This window comes from Sylvia atricapilla, chromosome 8 (genome assembly GCF_009819655.1).
Source record: "Sylvia atricapilla isolate bSylAtr1 chromosome 8, bSylAtr1.pri, whole genome shotgun sequence".
Classification (NCBI taxonomy): domain Eukaryota; kingdom Metazoa; phylum Chordata; class Aves; order Passeriformes; family Sylviidae; genus Sylvia; species Sylvia atricapilla.
In genome coordinates this window covers 13931500-13952563 of record NC_089147.1, presented here as the reverse complement: position 1 = coordinate 13952563, position 21064 = coordinate 13931500, and the positions used below count along the sequence as shown (strand labels likewise).

At 41.3% G+C, this 21064-nt stretch overlaps 1 protein-coding gene across 4 annotated transcripts in view; it reads left to right on the top strand.

The window, feature by feature from the left end:
* ARMH3 (armadillo like helical domain containing 3) overlaps positions 1-21064 on the top strand; it is a 123246-nt gene that overhangs the window by 29916 nt on the left and 72266 nt on the right. For all 4 annotated transcript variants that reach the window (XM_066323701.1, XM_066323702.1, XM_066323703.1 and 1 more), the window contains exons 16-20: positions 2766-2824; positions 4146-4211; positions 5299-5368; positions 6860-6920; positions 9519-9607. In XM_066323701.1, the coding sequence (XP_066179798.1) occupies positions 2766-2824; positions 4146-4211; positions 5299-5368; positions 6860-6920; positions 9519-9607 (345 nt within the window). The remainder of the gene's footprint in view (positions 1-2765; positions 2825-4145; positions 4212-5298; positions 5369-6859; positions 6921-9518; positions 9608-21064) is intronic.

Genomic DNA, 21064 nt, shown 5'->3' with positions numbered 1-21064 from the left:
CTTATATATTTCAAGTCTGCTTTCATGTTTCCTCTTATTTTGTCTTTTGAACTAAACCACATCAATCTTGGCTCAGTCATTTTAATAGATTGCGCACGTGAGGAGGGCTTGCCAGCTCTCTAATTTGCTCATTCTCATTTGCTTTTCTCAGGGTCTGTCTTACTGATCCAAGACTCTGATGGAACAATTTTATGTTTTTCCATGTAACTTCTGCATTTCATAGGCACTGTAACGTAGAAAGTCTGCACAGGGCCTTGGAAACTGCCACACTGGATTAGTGTCAGATAGAGTGAAATCTGATAGAGGGGATTCCTTACTAAACAAGCCAGTGAGAGATGAGTTATTATGTTATGAGACAGGAGTTGATGTTTCTTTCTTTCTTTGCTTTGGTTCTAGCCTGTGTAAGGTCTGAAATTTGTGCAGCTGATAGACCTCCTTCCCACCATAGTAGCTTATGGCAGTGAGCTCCACTGATTGATCATTTAAGGACTGTGCCTTCCAAACCAATACTTATTAATTCTAGTGGGTATATTCCTGACCTTATATTTTGATTATAGATGGAGCACTGCCGAATTTTTTTTCTTTTATAAGATCAAGCATGGAACAGACTGCTCAGGGAAGTGCTTGAGTCACACTCCTGAAGATATTTAAAAGACATGTAGATGTGGCAGTTAGGGACATGGTTTACTGAGAGACTGCCAGTGCTGCATTAACAGCTGGACTCCATGATCTTAAAGTTCTGTTCTAACCTGAATGATTTTATGCTTCTATGTGACACCAATATAGCAAGAAGAATGTATAATTCTAATTTACTCCACGTGTCTTGGGACAGGTGGCAACACTTAGAGGGGAAACTGGTTTGTTCCATGTCCAGGACTAGATAGTTGCTTTGGTCCTGTCCCAGAGAGCATAATTTAATAGATTGTGTTTGCTAGGCCCTTCTCTTATCCTCTCTTGTGTCAGTCAGAGGCAGCTGCCTTGGGAGAAACAAAACCTGTGTGTCATTTTCTCCCATCTGTGAAACAGGTTTCATACTGATACACCTCCCTGTAGAGAGTGGTCTGCTTTGTTACTTTAATGAAGATTGCTGTGAAAGTATGAAGTGTATGTGCAAATAACTGCTTGCATAGCTGCTCCTTAGCCTCTGCAGATGGTCTGATGTTCAGAGTACACTGGCAGAGGGCAGAGTTCATGGTGTGAAAAGGAGCCTTTACAGCATGATCTCCAGAGAGAGAAGTGGTAGCAGCACCTACAGAAATACAGAGAAGCCTTACAATATAAAAATAACAAGACTCTTGTGTATCAGTTTTATTCTAGGTCATTTCTCTTTTTTGCTGGAGTACAAAACTCCACACTTTAACATTTTAGCTGAGGTAAGGAGATGAGAGAGACTTTTAACTCTCCCATTCCAAAATTCCTCTTCATATTATTTAGTGCTGCAAGATGAAATCAGCACACTTCAGGGTACATCTTGCTAGAAAATATCTGTCCCTGAGCAGCATAGAAAAGAAAACAAAAGAGGTGTCAAACTAGACAGAACAGCTAGCTAAGCCCATTCTATCTGTTTTTATAATTACCATATACACACCAGCTAGCAAAGTGTTTGTAAAAGTCACCTGCAAAGAAGGAATTTGGCTGATGCTGTCTTCTGCTTTATATGAAAGTGTATCTGACTGTTTCAGATATCCTCCTCCTTTGAGTCTGACTCTGAGGCAGATGTCTGGGATGATTTGTGTAGTAGTCCTGTGCTTTAGAGAAGCTGTTGGAAATATCGGGAATGTGCAGTGTTAAGCCTCCTCAGAATTTAGTTATCAGGTTTGTTTTGTTTTGTTGGTTTATTTTTGTGGAGTTAGGCAGTCTGTGGTCCAAGTGCGTTGTTTTTTAGAATGAAGATGTTTAAATGTGTTTGATTGGATAGTGCCTTCCACAACCTGATCTTAACTGGCCCTGGTTTGAGCAAGGATTGAAACAGAGGTTTATTCTATCCTATGTTATCCCATGACTATATGTATTGCGGGGTTTTTATTTGTATTCAAGGTTAAAATTGAGAAGAGTTTGAATAAAAAAAAAAAAAAAAAGAAGGAAAAAAAAAAAGTATTCTTCTGCCTTAGTTCTTCTATTTTGCTCCAGCTGTCATTCAAGTCAAAAGCTGTTTGAAGTTGTGAGATGAATAAGAAGCTGTGAAACATGAACAGGGTGAAACTCTTGGCTTAAAATGCTAAGTCTTTGCAGACTCCCTTCTTTCATGGTTTTGCAGAGAGCAAAGTAGATAGTGTCTCTCAGTATTGGGGTTAAAACTTGGAACTTAGAGCATAATGTCAGCAGTTATTTTGCTGCACAATGCTGTACCTCTGTGAAAGCTTCGCTGCTTGTTTCATAACCTACAGCAAAGGTGATGTTTTGCTTTCCACCTTGTCTAAGAGAGGGAACAATGTGTCTCTGCTGTAATAGAAAGACAGTATTTAGTCTCTGTAGAAGTAAAACTGAATGAGACAGAAGCCCAGTAGATAGTTACAATGCTGGTGGAAGTTCAGATCTGAACCTTTGCTGTTGGTGCTGAGTGGTGACCATCAGGTGGGTTTTAGTGGCTAGGTTGGAGTGTGAGCGCTTAATGAGAGTAGGGTATTTAGCAATCATGAAGGAAGTAGGACTATGAAGAATCTCCAAGCTGGGTTTTTCTTTTGCTGTAGCAGCTGCCTTGCTCTTCAGCCTTGCTAGGCTTGTGTGGCTCACGGGGGACTTGTTTTTTTTTTTCTCTTTTGCAGATGAGCACCGGCTGCACAGTGGCAAGCTGTGCCTCATTATCCTGACATGCATAGCGGAGGTAGGTTTCTTGCTCAGCAGATGGTGTTACAGGGCTCTATCCTCCTGCCTCCTGTGGGGCAGGAGCTGAATATTCACCGTGGTACTGAGTGGTGAGATTCTCAGGCACTTACTGTTTGCTAATATACTTGATGCAGTACTGTTAAAGTTGACTTGAAAATTGGATCATCTTATTCAAGTTAGTCAACTCCTGGGGATGAAGGAGAAAAAAGAGTGAACCTAAGCTTTTTCTGTCTTAGCTTCTGAGTGACCCTGTGATGTGGCTTTTAGATGAGTAATGTGCTAATGGCTTTCAGCTCTGTACTGGTCATGGTAAACACAGGCTGTGCAAGTATCCCTTTTGCCAAAGAAGGATATAAGTCTGAAAGTAAGTCACGTGTTTGTAGGTCCCTACAAGCAAGACAAGAAGCAAATGTGGTAGTAGGGTGAGAAAGCATCATCACAGGGCTATGTCAGCAGTCTTGGCTGAATGTGGCCCTGTCTCATGGGGGGTGTGTTCTAATGGCTGATTGATGTCCTGAATGGTGGTTGTTTGTGTGGCATTTACATTTTGCTTGCTTGCAAGTAAAGACCTTTCATCCTTAAAGAATAAAAAGCAGTGAGGTTGATAGCCAGTGTAAGGATTCTGTAATAACATTTCTTCAGAGTGCAGCCTGAAAACTAATCATATACATTTAAGATTTTTCTAATTACATGGTTTTGGCACTTGTTCTTCAGGTGGATGCATAGATAACACAAGATAAGAAATTCTGTCCCTGCATAACAAGGGCATTCTTTGGTTCTGACATTAAACAGAGGGTATATTTATTACCTATTCTGGCTGTGCATTATCTGGAGAAGCCTCTTTAATTTAGAGGTGGTCTTGGAAAAAGATTTGCTTGAGGGGTGGAGCAGCTCATAAACCTATCTGCTAGCACTGCAGTAGCTTCTGGCATCAAAATGCCGATTTAAACCTTTATCCAGAGTCACAGAACTGGTGTGTTGGAGAACCACCTCTTATATTATAGACCTGGAGCACTTGTTAAACTTGTGACACCGTGGTGTGTACAGTCCAGAGTTTAAATGAGCTAAGGGGGAGAAAGTTAGACTGAGCTACTGCTTGTTTTATTAGCAATTTATTTTTCTAAAGTGGAATTGGGATCAGGAGGGGTTTACTTTTGTGTGACTAGAAATCTGGGTGGGACAAGAGGGAATGGACAGATGGCTTTTTAACTTTATGGTTGTATCTTGGGAGTTTTACACTGAAACACATGTGGTTTGAAAGGCAGCTGCAGGGTGTTGGGCTTTTCATATCTCTGCCCTTTTCTTGCCATTTTCAATAGGATCAATATGCTAATGCTTTTCTTCATGATGACAACATGAATTTTCGTGTAAACCTACACAGAATGGTGAGTCTTTTCCTCCAGATTGTTTTCTCTTTAGGATGCAAATACAGAGGATTTAAGTATGTATGAAAAGTATATGTTGAAAATTGTGTCACAGACATCTAACCTACATTGCTAAGGCATGTGGAAATGCTGTCAGAAATGCAGTAGTTGCGGAATGATTTTTAAATTACTCTCAGAATATCTCCATTCTTCAAAGAACAAAGAGCTTCTTGCCCTGTCAGTGAATTCAGAGGCCTGTGTATCTGGCGAGGAGCTGTGTATTACAAGGTCTCTGAGGAAATCAGCGATAGGGGGAAGGTTCTGCCTTAGTCTTCAGCAGGCATTAGCCCTCATGTGATACATAATAGCCAGCTGGAGTTACACTGAGTGCTCTTATTTGGCTTAGGCTTCATTTTGAGTGGAGTAATTCACTTTCAGGGAGGAAAGTTGTTTTTTTTCCAGAGTGTTTTCCTGTGATGGACGTGTCCTTACCTGGCTTATGAAGCTCTGTAGTTACAAGTAACTTGAATGGTTATTCTAACTTGATGCATTCTGTCTTTGTGATATTGGCAAGTTTCACCTCACCTGACAATGAAGCAGCACTTGAAAGTTACTCACTGTTCAAGGAAGAAACAAACATCTTACTTTATGAAGATCATAGTGCAAGAATGCTAGTCATCACCCTTTAACAACAGATTTGCTATCCAGTTAGCCTTTCTGTCCTGTTACAATGAACACCAAAGCCACTGACTGCTGTACACACTGTTAAGAATGCCAATCAGTCTTCTGATCAGAAACAAACCAGTATGCTAACCAAGGGGAGGAATTGCTGTGTGAGTTGTTTTTGTCTTGGGGTCTCTCCCCTCAGTAGAACAGTGCCCTCCAGCCACACAACTAGAGAAACAAACTCCCAATATCAGCGTGCTGGAAAGCAGGCACAATTTTGCTCCAGCCACGGCCTTTAGGGTTAGTATGTGTAAGATGGCAGTTGGAGAAAAAGACAAAAGGAAGCCTGTGCTGATGGTACTATTTGCTTGAAAAATACAGTAATACACAGAGTGTGACTTCTGGCTTCTGCTGACTTCTTTTCATCTTTGTGTGTTTGAAGCCAATGAGACATCGGAAGAAAGCAGCAGACAAGAACCTGCCCTGTCGCCCGCTGGTGTGTGCAGTGCTTGGTGAGTGTTGTCAGTGCACCTGTGTGCTTGTGGCTCCTGAGGCATCTCTTGTTGATCTATAGAAATATGAAATTTGAGGATTAAATGGAGCAGTGGATGGACTTAAAAGAAGGACAGCTACATACTAAAGATGTTTCTGGCAATCCATGCCCATCTTTATACATGGCTACCTCTCAGACAAATCCAAGATTGCACCTCTCTAGCAATAAGTCCTGTATACATTGGCAGAAAATTTTGCAGCTACTGCTTGGCCCATTTGACCTGAATTTTTAACAAGAGGGAGGGCAGGTGATCATTTAATTCAATGTTTAGGTGAGTGTGGTAGCAGCGACAAGTAGATAGATTATGTGATGATGGCAAACCTGTGGTTCACAAAAACATATTTGTGAACATGTTTGCTGGGCATTGAGCCTTTTCTGAGCCAAAAAACCCCGGGAATGTTAGTAGCTAGGATTGGTTTTGCCTGTGGGTATGGAGGCGTAGTTGAAAGCTTTTCATGCAGCACATGATTAAGTTGTGACTCTCGTTACTGTGGAGGCCAAAAGCACAAATGGGTTGAGAAATGGATGGAGCCTGGATCCTTGAATGGCTGTTCAGCCTGATGGTACAGAAGCAGTCTTTGACTTCGACATTTTCAAACGTGATTGTTGAAGCCAAGACACAACAGCTGCATGAAGAATCTTTCTAGAGCTATCAGATTTCATATACTCTTCACCTACACTGTTTTTAGTCACTATTGAGTCACACTGCTGGGTTGTTACTGCCCTAGGAGGCTACAGCTCATGATTGTTACCAGTGGCTTGGTATAAGCATTTCATGCTGAAGTTGGGTTGAACACACCCCCACATGCGTTCAGTTGTTATTGATTACCTTCTCTGAATTGTATTTCTGTACTCTTTGCCTCTTATCTTCACACTGGAAGCCCTTAAACATTAGACACAGTCTCCTTTTTTCTTTTTTTCCCTGAATTAGTCTTAAGCAGAAACTTGCATATGTTGAGACCAAGCTAGCTTTACTTGCTTCAGAATTTGTTTTAGGAAAAATAGGTGTTATTTACAATGTCTCTTTAAGTAACATCTAGGCTGTGCATTGTTTCTGGCAAGAATAATTTTCTAAAATGTGTTTCTTAATGGAATTTTCCATTAGTGACAGGGCTTGAAATATGAGAGCAATTCTAAACATCAGAATTCATGGTATAGTCTTTTATTTGACTAATAGTGGGGGAAACCATATGGGGAAGCAGTGCCTCAAAGCAAATTACAGTATGTACAGCAAACTACACTATGTAGTTGCCAGTAGTTTCTTTTCTAGTTCTAGCAAATGTCTAATGTTCTTTAGAGCAAACAAACAAAAAAGTAAAATCTCCTTCATCTAAGCAGGACTATTGTCTGGTTGAGATAGGTAAGGTGGGGCAGTTTGACTTCCTTGTAGTCTACTAAAAGTTAACAGTAGTCAGCTCCATACTTACTTTATAATTTTCTTTTCTGTCAGATTTGATGGTGGAATTCATTGTAACACACATGATGAAAGAATTTCCTATGGATCTCTATGTGTAAGTGTCTGTGGGGTAACTCACTGTGATTTCATTTGAAGTTTGAATTTAGGTAGAATCCTGCTCAAAGAGCAATCTTCTGGCTGAAATAACACTTTGTGGCTGGTGGGGAGCAGGATGGCTTTTCATGAACTCTTCCAGTAACTTTTTCCACTTCAAAAATCCTCTGTGTGCCAGAAAATTGAAAGCAATTCAATTTCAGACTGTTTTCCTAATCTACTTGATCTAACACAAAGAGTTTTCAGTCTAAAAGAAGTTTCATAACAGAGAGTCATTGCAACAATCCCCACTTCCCAGAAGATGAATCTTGGTCTAGAAACAGAAAAGACAGTTTTGAAAAAGCGAGGATGACTGACATGAGGCCTGGAAGGCAGTGTGGAGAGGGAGGGAGGTTTAAGCCTGAAATAGCCTGCTAGGCAGCATGGAGTAAAACTTCGCAATGGGCACAAGGAGATAAGAGGACAGAGCTACTCATGAGCACTACATGTGTCCCACAGGGGCCTCTCCAATGCTTTGTACTGCTTTAGCCTCCAGGGCAGAAGTAGGATTTAGACAGTTTGTTGGCTTTGCTCTGACTGTTTGTACAGTGCTGAATTTCCCCAAGGCGTGAACAGCACTATATTCTGTAGGGAAGAGAAAGACACGCAGGATGTTTTCCCTTAAGGTAACTTTTCAGCATATTCTGATTTTGCCCAAATAACCTTGCAATTACAGTGCCTTTTCAAGGATTGTATGGTTCAATTAAGTTTGGGAAAATTTATTTTTTTATGACAATTGCAGAACTATTTGTAGATGGGTGTAATGCTCTGGAGTTTCACAAGAAAGGTGGGAAATGCTTGGACTCAAAAACAACATCACATCTAGAAATCCCATAACACTAGAAATAATGAGCAGTAGCAACCATCAGTGGACATTTGTATCCATTCATTTTGGCATGTTTGTGCAGTCCTTTCACTGTACTTGTGTCTGGAACCATCCCATAGCAGACACAGTCATTGCAGACAAAGTGGGTGCTCTGAATACACAATTAGTGTCATACTTCTCTGCAGTACATTTAAGAGGTGACAGTATGAAGCTGCTCAAGGCTGGGCATATTAATATTTAAAAGAGAAAACCAGGTTGCTTAGACTAAAGGTGCTTTTGTCCATTATGTGTATTGTGAATCCTCAGCATGAAACTTAAAAAACAGAGACACCCCACCAGGATGGATAACTTCATAACGTGACTTACAGCCAAGCAGATACAGAGGTGAAAAGGTGCTGGGCATTGTCCAGTACCAGTAACCTCAGAAATAGGAGGTTTTTCCCCATAGGGATTGCTATTCCTGATCTGAAGGTAGCTGTCTATCCTGGCTGGTTAGCTTCCTTTTCTTGGTTGCATTTATGAGGATCCAATTTGAAGTGCAAAACTTAATGTCATGCTCAGCAATTATAAATAGTTTTACCTTTATTCAAAGTTAGTTTCAGTTCCTACCTCATTGTGGTATTTTTGGATTATCTATGGGTCTGAAAAAGATAATGTATACCTTCTGCATATTTTTTGCTTTAAAAGCCTTATCTTGAACTTTTCACCTAATTTTGAATAAATTCCATGCAAATTTTTAGAATTTGATTTCTGTGTGTTTATCTGATGTGCAGTGTCTTTTAACAGGATCTTTTCAGAAAGATGTGGGTTTTAGTGAGATAATATGTTTTTGAGAAATAAGAATTTGGGAAAAAGGGATTTTTCCTTTTTCTAGTCTTCCTTCTATCTTTTCTCCATGTCAATAGCTAAAAATAGCTTCACCTAACAAATTCAAATTTGTATGTATTTTTTTGTCTTGTCCTAAATGGTAGTGCTGGAGAATTTACTGATTGTATTGTATTTTTAGTTTGGATGTTATTTGTAAAGAATGTTTGTGCACCTAAGAGTTTGTATAAACACTAGATGCTATAGAGACCTACTTTGGAGACTTGACAAGTGCACTGCCTGTATGCTGGGGGATTCCAGAGCTTGCATGTGAATTGCATGAACATTCCAAAGCTTATGCTTAGGTTATTTTTTTAAAGAGACTGGAAAATTTGATAGAAATATATTTATGTTCTTTTTAATGTAATTAAAGCATACACCTCAGTCAAACTAAAAATCCCATAGTTATTTTTTGACACCCTCATTTCCTTTAGCCTCATCACTGGGACAAGAGAATGGAGAAGAAGCTCCATTGTGTCCAAATTTTACAATAACTTACATATATGGATCATATACATATACATCTCACATATATGGAGCCTGCAAGTTAAGTAACTTGTTTTGTAGAGTTTATGAGGCCCTTAGATTAGGGTAGCAAAGAGTGAGAAGTATTTATTGAACAGCAAACATGCATTTGTGGTCAGTCCAATCCTGTTGAGTTTAAACTAGGCGCAACAGGCCCCTTTCTTTCATTTTGTCAAATTCTTTATTTGTGAGTGTTGATTCCTCTTAAGAGGCCAAAACCATCCTTCTCTGATACTCTTTGAATTTGTCTATTTTCCTACTGCTGATTTTAGGGATACTTCCAGGCTTGATGTAAAAATTGTGGGAAGATGCAATGTCATTAATCCTTTGCCTTCTCTTTTCCAGACGGTGCATTCAGATTGTGCACAAGCTGCTGTGCTACCAGAAGAAATGCAGAGTGAGGCTTCATTACACTTGGAGGGAGCTCTGGTCAGGTACTTGGCCTCTGCAGAGACAGTCAAATAGGAAAAACCCACAGTGGTGGTTGTTTTGTGGCTGTGACTGCTTGTTCCGTTGCTACAGGGTTGAAAAGCAAGCAGCAGTTCTGTTAAAGCATCTTTATGTTGTTTCTTAGTTGCTACATGCAAATTGCCTCCTTAGGAAAGTCAATTCATTATCATAATGGTAGCTAATTTACTTTCTTGTCTCTCCATGCTCACTGTGGTATCCAAATGCCTTTGTTTTTCTGTTCCATTACCTGAGTCCCTCTTTACCTGATTGGAGAAAATGGAGTTATGTTTTATGGAGTAGTGCTTCTCTCTCAGATATTTGTGAGTAGAAATAAGGTAGGCTCTTGGGTAAAGGCAGATGAACCTTGCTTTTCCTTTTACTGTAAGAGATGCTTACACATAGAATAGTGTGTGCAGCTCCTGAAATGAGCAGCCTTGAAATGTCAGTGTGAGGGAAGAGAGGCTTTTAACTTTGACCTTTGAGTTGATGGTAGATAGTCTGGTTTGTGCCACTTGCATCCCGAGATAGATAAATAAGTATTGTGGAGTCTGACATAATCCACTGGACAGCTTTGTAGTACTCTTACTTGATGCAGTCATTGTGTGGGAGGTCTGGGGAAGGGAGTAGCTGAATGGTTGATGAGGCCTAACAGGCGTCTTTGGTGGATATGGTATGTGCTTCAGTTCTTGTCTAGTAAGCAGTGAAGTAGCTCAGCCAGGAAAGTACAGTTAATCCCCTTGATGCTGTGGCTTAAACAAGAGCTTTATGAAAATTCAAGGGAACATGGCCCTAATTGTGTATTCCTGGAGCTGTGCTTGAGACCTAGGATCGGCTACTTGCCTGGTGTAATGCAACTCCCATCAGAAATTTGAGACAGGGATGGCTTTTGAAAGAGGCTGTGATCAGTGGTTTGTGAAGCTGTTCTCAATTGACACTGAGCCCTTCCCTTCAGTAGCCTTGCCCAGCTGAGATGTAGGTACAGAGAAATGAACCAACAACCTGAGTCATTTTCAGTTATTAAATTTTCACCTTGTGTGACATGTGGCCCATTCAGACTTTCTAAATTATTCCTGCAGAAGGTGAATCGAGTGCCACTAATTAAGGGATTAGCAGTTCCTTTTCAGTTGTTTTCCTCAGAACAGAGCCCCTAGAGGCATGGCTGTGGTGTAGTGCCAGTTCAGGAGATGAGTGTGTACAATGTGGATGTTTATTGTGGATGGAAATTGCATCTGACAATGTGAGTGGTGTCTTCTCAGCAGTTACAGTGAACCAGAGCCATTTCTATTTGGCCAGGCTGGCCTGGATCTTTTCTACACACTGACAGAATGAAGGTTTGAAATACAGCTCCTTTTGCTTGAAAGTATTGTTTCCACAGTTCAGGGAGTGCACACTCTTAAGCATCTTTCAATCCTTAACTTTCCCTATTTTAGAGGAGGAGGAAAAACTGAAATACTCACTACACATGGAGATTTAACATCTTGGGATATTCTTGTTAGCTGTTTCTAATTAGCTGGTGTTTATATAGACCTTTGGAAATGTAAAGTGCCTCAGAAGTCTTAAGTACTGCACACGCTTTGAAAGCAAAGCAGTAATATAAAAACACTTGGGTTAGTCAGGTTTCTGTGAAGGAACTGGAATGTCAGCACACCTGATGCAGCTGAAGAGCTCCATGATTACCATAGATTTTTGTGTATTTTAGTTGATCCTCTCCTGGGAGTATACTACCATAGAATGTTTCAAATTTTTTTTTTTTTAGTAAGATGTTGAGGTGAACAGAGTAATTCTTCTGTAGCTGCTAAGTGGTTTATACAGGCTGGAAGACCCTAGGTGAAATGGTGCATACACCTGTAAAAGGACAGGTCCTGGCTGCTCCAGGTGTGCTTCTAGAATGCTATATAAGTTGCAGAATAAATGCTAATTGCCAGCCCTGTCTTGAGATCTGTTTCATACTTAACTCTTCGCCTGTCCAGGTTGCTCTTTGATTACCCAGAATGCTGCTACCTTTGATGTGAAAGAACGTCTCTTTCTGTGATCTTGATCTATGTGACAGACATTTTCAAACTGGAGACTCCTGAATTGATTTCTGTCCTTCACAGGCTTTTATTTTGGATCGAAGAATTAGTTATCACTTCTGGATGAACAGCAAAAAGGGAGCAGCTGTTCACTGTAAGGTCTAAGATATCAGGTTGCCCCATCAGGTGTGCTTTACAGAAGGTCTTCAAGCCCACACTTGTCTTCTGGAATGACAAAGTGTGTGATGACTTAAGCAGTGGCCCTGTGGTGCAGTGTGGATAATAGCAGTGGAGGCCCCCCAACATAGCTGAGTGGAACAAAGAAGCTAGAGGGAATTTGTGGAAGGAAGTATTAAAGAAAGGGAGAGAGCTCAACCTGGCACATAAAAGGAGGAGAGTTTTTTCAGGCAGAAAATTGAGTGGGAGAAGAAGACAAAGAGAATACTGTGGGGTAGATAGTCGGTATAGGGTGCGGAGGAACTGAGATAAAGGTTGTAGGTGGAAGCAATATCAGTGTATGGAGCCTTCTGTTCACTTGCCAATTCTAATGTTAGCTAATCTCTAATTAAGGAAAGCCACTTGTGTGTCATCTGATGGATTGATGCTCTTCCTTTGTGGATGCTTTGTCTTCAGTATGGAAGGCCAGCAGCACTTTTGAGAGTTTCTGCATTTACTTTGTTTGATTTTAATTTGCAATCACAGCAGATAAAAGCAGTGAAGCCAGGTGCTTTGGCATCTCTCAGGACACGTACCATGCTGTTTATGCAGTCTGTAATGCTTTATACTTTTTTGGATATGCCACTATTTGGCACATTGTTTCCATATGATCTTATTTCTGTTGAACTTTCTTCTGCGGCATCTGAGCTTAAAGAAGAACAATATTGTTACAGTCTTTGGATGTGATCCAGCCTAAGCTTCTCTATTAGGATAATTTTTTCGTATTAAGTCAAGGGACCAGGGCCATGGCACTCAAAGGAATATAAATCTCTAGCTGTGCTGACCAGATGACCAAGAATGTTTAGGTGCCAGGGAAAGATGCAGGGATTTGAGAGCTGGAAACAGGATTGACAGAACGGAAAATCTGTGGGTGGCAGAAGTAGTGTGTTGAAGCTGTTTCTGGCTAAAAGCAGTGTGAAAATAACATCAGATCAGCTAGTGGAGCTAAATTCTGGAACATCTTAAAAAGAGGGCTGGAGAGTGAAAGGCAATTGTAATCTGATTAATCTATGAAAGTGATTGGCAAATGCAGTTACTGATAGGTAGACCAGGCATTCAGATTCAGAGATGTCTGTTGATCTTGGTTCTTTTTTAGTAGTGTTTTGCAGCAGTCTGTTCACTTCTATTCCACCAGTGATTACTGTGCAGCTCTTCCCTTTGGGTGGTGAAGAAAATCTTCAGGTTTTTCACCGCTGAAATGCTAGTGTACCATTGCTGGTGACTAGCCTGGAAATTTGGCCAAGGTCAGAAACTCTTAAGTGGATACGACTCTGTTGGCCTGTTTACTTGCAGACATTTCAGCCAACTGGAAATCTCCTGGACTGTTATGCCAAGTACCTTACACTTCTAAAACACACTGACTAATTGAATGTCAGGTGTAAGGTACTTCATAGAGCTGATAGCAAACTTGGGAACAGCCAGTTCCCTCTTCTCAGAATCAGGCTGTGAGGCCCACTGTTCTTGGGCTAGTATGTACAGCACTTCAGTGATGGACAGTGCTATATGTGTTGTTGTTGTCAAGCATGTATGAGCTATGCCAGAAGAATTTTCATGAGTCATTTAAGCTTTTTATATAAAAAGACCTCGTTTCTTCAACTCCTCCCACTTCAAAATTAGCAAAGCTTGAGCAATTCACTCGAAGCTTAAGGGGTGCAGGTAACTTCTTTGCAGTTGCTATGGTTTGCTTTAAGCAAAAGATGTGTTTAAAGACACAGAAAAGCAATGTTAATAAAGACTTCTAATACCAAGAGTAGAGCCTAAAAATCTGAACTCTAATAATAATGGTAAAATAATTCGGGCAGTTGAATGCAAAGTAGGATTAAAAGTTGTATTGTCATTAGTAAGTGTTGAAGATCATTTTCCAAATTGTTTTAGCATAAGTCTATAGTTCCTTATCTTCTAGTTTAGTTAATTTGGTAGATGCAGAATGCACTGTTAAAATAAGGGGTTTTCAAATATGTAGCACCATCAGGAAGTTATTTTTTCTCTTTTGTCATTTTAGGGTTATCAAAGCAGACTTTTACAATGCTACTAGACAAAATGTACTTTTGTACACTCTTCAGATGTTTTTGATAGGTTCTATATTTGTAGCAAGGATAGTACTGCATTCAAAATCTTTTTGGGTGAATACTAAAAACATGAAAGGTTCCTCTGTGAAAGATTTTAAAATAATGAAGCAATTTTTTTTGGGGGGGGGGGTGGGGGGGGAGTAATTTCCCCCCACCCCAACTTTCAGTGTATATAATACTGTCCTCATGCAGTCAATGTTTAAAATGGTATTGTTTAGTCACTTTGCTTTATTATTTTTGTGACTGAAACATTGATTACTGAGAGTATGTTATCTGTGTCATTTCTGGTTCTACAACTGTTGATCAGGTCTGCTTCAGCCTTCTGATTTATGTTGCTGAACAGACTGGAAGTCAGGTGATGTTGTGTCTTCCCTTCATCTCTAATCTGGCTGTCACTGTCACATTCTGCAGCAGTTACCTTGCAAGGGAAGCTTATCTTGCAGCTCTTGTGGAGGCAGGATTCACACACTGGTGTACCAGACGGTCTAGTTCACTGGCAAAGTTCCTGCTCACCAGATGCCATGAGAGTTTGGAAGACCATAGAGCTGCTTGGCCAGTTAGCAAATGGCTTCATTTCTCACACAAACTAAAGCCTGTAACTGTTGTGTGCCATGGAATACGTACTGGGAGTTTGCAGCCCTTAGGGGGTCCTGCTTTCTTTACTTCTAGGAATGTTGGTGCTTGTGATATTGTGTGGGTTCAGTTAATCCTGTTATCTATTTCACAGAATTCGGGAAAGGATTGAAATTGAAAGATGGTTTTATAAAATATTTTTTGTTTATAGTTGTGGTGTGTACTGTGGGTTGATATTCATTGATTTATTTAATTTGTACTTCTGGCAGCACTCCGTGTTACCCCTAAGAAAACCCCAGTCCCATCTTAAAAAGCTCACTTAGAGGCAGCAAGATGGGAAGGTCAGAAGGAAGACAGCAAATGTCTGCTTGTATTATTCTGGTATCATTCTCAACTGGTGGGACATGTCATGTTCACCTTTCCACGTTACCTCCTTTAACCAAAGCTAGAATATTTTCATGGGAACATTCCAGCCATTTGGTGAAATGCCCTGGTATTAAACTCTTAAAGAAAATAGTGCAAGAAATGCAGAAACTCAGTGGCTTTCTGGTACAGGAGGATGTTCTAAATTCTCTACATGGGTCATTTTTAGGAAGCCTCTGCTTTTACTTAATTCTAGTTTACCTGTACTTTATGTTGATATATTTTAATACTGATGATAAAGAGTTTGACCCTGATAGCCAGTGAACAGAAAAAGAATAAGATTTATGGCTGTTATTGATCACCTGGTGAGATCAGGATGGGAATTTTTCCACCTAGCCTTGCTCATATAAGCACAAAGGGAATTTAGTCACTTGCATGGATAGAAGTCTAGTAGCTTCTGGTCATCCTGCCTTGGCCTTTCAGGTCTCATCCAGATATCTTGCTCCAGCAAATACTGTAGATAAATAAAGCTAGCAAATATTGGAGAATTTGATTGTGAATCACTAACAGTTTGCAGAGCATAGTGACCTAGTGGAGATAGTGTGATAATTTCTCCTGGGAAATAGTCCCATTGATGACAGAAGTGTTACAGTCTGCTGTTCAAAGCTGTTTCTTTATCTGCATGGAGGGGTGCAGCACTCAGAATGCAGTAATTTATCCTGAGCTGCTTTTTGTGTTCAAGCAGCATCACTCCTGGGTTTCTTACCTTGCGTTCTTTCCATGGTCTCACACAAAATTTCTTCTATTTCTCCAGATTCTCCAATTTTTCTGTTTTAAAACCTGAGGCAAAAATGTGCAACGTTGACTCCCAAGACTGCTGTTTAACAGTGTGAACCTACACTGTCAGACAAAACAGAAGCGAGCTCAATACTACCCTTTCCTCTAAAGAGGGATGAAGCTTGTGGGTGTGTGCTTTTTTTAAAAAAAAATTACTTATTTTTAAGAAAAAAGCATATTGTTCATCTGAGCTTTAGCTGAAGTTGAAAAATTAGTGTTATTTCTTATTATGTGCTGGATTGCCATCTAGCAGCATTGCTCTAGGATCAGCAATCAGCATTTCCATTAAGCTTGCAATTTCACACTGTTGGCTCCATTTAGGTGGGAACAGTGAGTGCTGGGATGGGGGCTATATAAAGAAAGTAAAGGGTTGGAAGTGAAGTAGCCTGCTTGACTGATCCTGGGAGCGGTGGGTTGTGCCAGCATGTGCTCCAGCCCTCTGGCAAGCTGTTGATTCTCATTAAGAGAACAGCCTGCTTTCATGGATGTACCCTTGAGAGCGAGTCATGGGGAAAAGAGGGAACAGCTGTAGAGTGCTGGTGGTGAGGAGACTGCCAGTTGCCAGCTGCTTTTTGCCACAGAGCTGTGGTGGCTGGGAGGAGGAACTCGGCAGTGCCTGTGGCGGCAGGAGGAAGGGTAGAGGAGCATCCAGGCAGGTGATTGTTGCTGCAGTGAGCAGGATGCTCCTTCCTGATCTGAGCAGAGCAAAGGAGCTGGAGCATGTTAACTAGTGATGTTGGCAGAGCTTTTATTGCTTCTGCTGAGAGGGGACTGCAGCATTGGTGCAAGAGTCTTGTTTTCTAGTGCTGCTGTGTGATTGACAGGAGGCTGCAAGTGCTGTCCCTGAGTAATTGGTTCACTTGTCCAAGAGTGCTGGGATAGTTTGTGCCTCAGGGAGTTCTGGTGTGTTAGTTTGTAATAGCAGTGTAACTATTTCTCAGACATGCTTCCTATTCCTCTAACTCCATCTGGAAAATACCTCTGTTGGTTCTTTCCTGTCAAACCCAATCTGTAGATACTCATCTCCTGCTGAGTTTGTTTTGATCGCTGCTCTTCTGAGTGCCTGCCAAAGCTGAATGTGGCCAGATCTGCATCCTCTTAACACTTAGGTCATCTCAGAATGTCATATTAGAGCCTTTTGCTTCCTCAAATCTGAATTGCCTTTCAGGTATAGCATTTTCTAGAGATGATTACTCTGTTCTGGGTTCTCTTCATAGCTGCACAATGGGCGGTATGGTTATCCTGGCTTAACCCTTATGACTTCCAGTGTGGAACAAGAGAGTGGACTGGTTTGTGCTTATGGTATTATCATGTTGTGAGAATCTGCTTTTTCCACATGCTGGACTATAATTTCCCTTATGTAAGGGAGTTGTGCTGAATTTTGGAATCTGGAAGAACATATAAGAAAGCATTGTTTGGCCTATTGTTTTTCAGCAAGCATTTGATGTTGACCATTTAGAGACAAAACAGTAAGCATAGGACGTTTGATCTGGCCAGGTAGAGCCAGGGCTCATCATGTTACTCTATTTATACTTTATTTATACTTCTTGTTCTGTTGCAAATAGAATGGTCCTATTTTCTCTTGCATGCTGGAAATACTGAAGCATAGAAAAACCAGTGCTGCTTCCTGAAGAATCTAATCCACTTTATTCTTAGTTGCAGCCTTAGTTGCACTAAACCTTAACCAGATCTGGCTTACCTTGTGCTACAGTGGGGTAGTGTGGACCTTGCCTTGGGAGTACGTACATGTGAACAGGGTGGCTCTGGAGGAGGAGGTCCAGGGTGGTTACTGGGCTGCTGAAGTACTTGTAGGCAGGTGACTTCTCTGCAGCATGGAATTGTTGCTCAGATGTCATGAACATCTGCCTTCTAGTGATATATGGGTGGGGGCATCCTTCTAAAGTGGTTGTGATTTGAGACACTAGAAGGACACTGAATACACTGTTGGTTCAGTGCTAACTTCTAGAGGGAATGAGAAAGTCACTGTTCTTCCCCCTGAAAATTGAAGCGTAAAAAATCAGAGAATTTTCGTAGAGCACTAGATCCTGTTAACTGATGTTATACTGCAGCCGAGGAGCCCTCACATCTCTCTCCCTTGCTCCTTTCATGAGGGCCATTATATGCACCATTAGAAGATTCTTGACCTATAAGTGCAGCAGATGCAGTGACACAGGCCTCTGTACTGTGCTCAACCCATCCGAGCTCTCATTGATGAGTGTCTCAGGGCTGTTCTCTTCTGCTCCATTGTGCAATAACACATCAGAGCTTTCTGATGCTCCTGGCAGAGTCTGTGCTACATTCTGACTTGCCCAAGGGATGATACTACTACTTTTTTGCCCCTCCTTTTCTCTTGGCCTACCTCCATGGTCCTGTTGCATTACACATGATCCAAACAGAGAACACTGAGAAACTAAACAAAAAAACCAAAAACTTTGTGTGAATTCAGATTCAACTTGGGGCTGTTTGAAACAAGGCTTACAGGGAGAGAAGTAAGTCTACTCTGCAAATAGGAGTAGGGGAAGGAGGGAGTGTAGGGAATCTGTAAAACAGGAATTACCTCCTTCCTGATAGAAGAAAAGGAGAGGTGGTGGCTGCCCACAGTCTTTGCGCAGAGGATGGGCTTGAGGGAGGGCAGCAAGTAACTGAGCAGGCATGTCCTGGTGCTCCTTGGCAGACAGTGGCTACAGAAGCTCATAAGGGAAAGTGTCTTCAAAAGCAGCTGTGCAGTGAAAGAGCTAAGAGGTTCTTTCACTGCAGTCGTTTCAGTTTAAAAAGTAGGGAGGATATCTGTGATGTCACTTTTCATCCTTTTGCTATAATAATCCTCTGGAGAGAAAATTGCCCAAGAGGCAACCTGCTATACACCACTTTGCACATACAGCCTGCCCCATGGCTCTGTGTCCACTCAGCATGCTTGTCTACTTGGGTTTGAGCCTGTAAACATAGGTGCCCAAAGCTGTGTTCTACTGTTGTTTTAAGCAGCATAGCCAGTGTGCTCAGCTCAGGTCACTTACATGAACTTACTGGTGGCTGCTTGTTTAGTTACAGCCTTCTTCCTTTATTACTAAAGAAGTCCTAGTGTCACTGTTGTATTGTGAAATTATGGATGTTTCAAGACTCAGCACAGTGGGTGTTTCAGGTCCTGCTAACAAATGCCAAGAACAGATATCTTTAGGAAAGAAAAAAGGCTCTAGAGGATATTGCAAAAATGGTGCTTTTTTCCACTTAATGTTGAAATAGATCTCATACCCAAATCATCCATTGCTGTTAAATCCTGGAGCATAATTTGGGATAAGGTGGCTGAGCCCAGGGAAGGATCACATTGGTGTCTGCCTGTGCAGCTGGGAGACTGAATTGCTTCTCTGTTGGGAGGGGAAAAAAGGGATAATTTCCTGGCTGCTTTTAGAGGGCAGCCTGCAGGTGGGGGTATGAGAGGCGAACAGTTGATTGCAGCAGGGAAAATGTGACACATCTGATTTGGCTTCAGATTGCTTAGGAATAGTAGCATCAGTACTCTGTTGGAGCTCGAGGGCAGAGGGATGTTCAGGCAGTTGGACTTTCCTCTAAAGGTTTATTTTCTGTGGGTAATGGCTGCTGAAGGGTACTACACATGTGAAGCCAGATCTAAAAGTTGTTAGTTCTGAAAACTTCAGGGCATAGCTGTCCTCATTTTCAGTACAGGGTCTGCCTTACAAACTACAGAGACATGGCAAAGGGATTTAAAGGTTCCACAGTGTTTGTGGTCCTTCGAGACTTGAACAGAGGCTGCTGCAGGATGTGCTGGCTAGGAAAAAGGTTGGTTGCTCTTTTAGCATAATTGTAGTATATATCCCAATTAGGAACACTGCAACTTCTTTAGGAATGTATGGTTTCCTAACAGCTGATAAATTTGTCAGTAGTTCTTCTGACCAGGCTTGCATCCCAGCAATTAGTTTCTTCTTCATGTGCAGTATATCTCTCTCCTTGCTAGTTCTTAGGGAAGGAACAGATAGTTTTGAGTGGGCTATGATGCAGTGCAATTCAGACATAAATACTGATTTCATGCAGAGGTAATCTCTTGTCTTTTTTCTAACTGAAAGAGGAAAATTAAACATAGATTCATCACAATGACTGAAACAAATGTAGGGATAGAACAGAGAAAGTTCTCCTTCAAGTGTTGTCACCAGTATGGAGCACTACAAGTGCTTCAGGGTGGTCTATGAGGAGTACTGCAGTAGGCAATTGTAGGGTGCTTGTCTTTGTCATTTGGTGAATGCTTGTGCTCTGGACAAATACACCGATTCTTTTAAAAATAGTTTCTCCTCATCCTGGACAGCTTTCACGGTCACTGTTTTTGGATGTTCAGTGGTGGCTTCTTGTCACGCTATGCCGTGACCTGCTGACAAAGCCGTTCAGCAGGGCTCTCGTGGGAGAGCAAGAGACAAAGAAATGAACATGAGGCTTCTCACAACTTTTTATAAGAAATCCAGAGCTCTGATACTTCCACAAGCCCAAGCTGCTGGTAGTTGAACAGCAGCACCTGGCCATGAGCTGTGGCTCTGTAGACTTTCATGGCTGGGAAGAAGGTAAAACCAATCTTGTAACTACAAGATGGAGAAATGGCTGATGAGCTGCTGTGACAGAGATGCAGGGCAGCTGTCTGCAGTCCAAGGCACCTACTGCAGGAGACTTTTTTGCTGTGGAGGTTTGGTTACCTTGGCAACCTGTTTTTAGCTGGATCTTTGCTCCGGTGGAGAGCCCATCTGTACCTGCTACTTTGTTTTGAAACGTTTGTTATGCGGAAAAATAACTGACTGATATTTTCAGAGCTGTGTTATTGTGGCGTCCAGGCTCTGCTTTTGGTCCCAGGAGTTTGTCTGATGATGGGGTGATGATGGTGTGGAGAGTTATGTGGCTGGATTGAAAAGGTGTTAATGTATCTGCTTCATGAGGTGAGCTGCTGACATGGAAGGGAGAAGTGCTGTTACTGATGGTTAATTCTGGAATAGCTCTGAAAGATACATCACTTGCATGTCTGGAGTTTGCAGAGAATTTTGTGAATTCCTGGTTTGCAGTGGAGTGTCAGCCACCTGCGGGAAGTACCTTCTGCATGTATTGAGTAAATACCCACCTTGGGGCTGTAGGGCTTCCCTTTTGGTGTGTATATATAAACTTGTGATACTCATGGTGAGCTTTTAGTATTGTAAAGTAGAGGTTGCAGGACTGCATTCAGAATGTGACAGTTTTGTTTAATTCAAGATCTGACCAGTGTGTTTGCATGTTTTTGCTGTAGGTTTTTTTTTTATTTTACCTTTTGTGAATACTTTGTAATCTTGAAGGGGATGAGTATCTAAATACTGCCCATATCTCATTCCTGTTCCCTGTGCTTTAT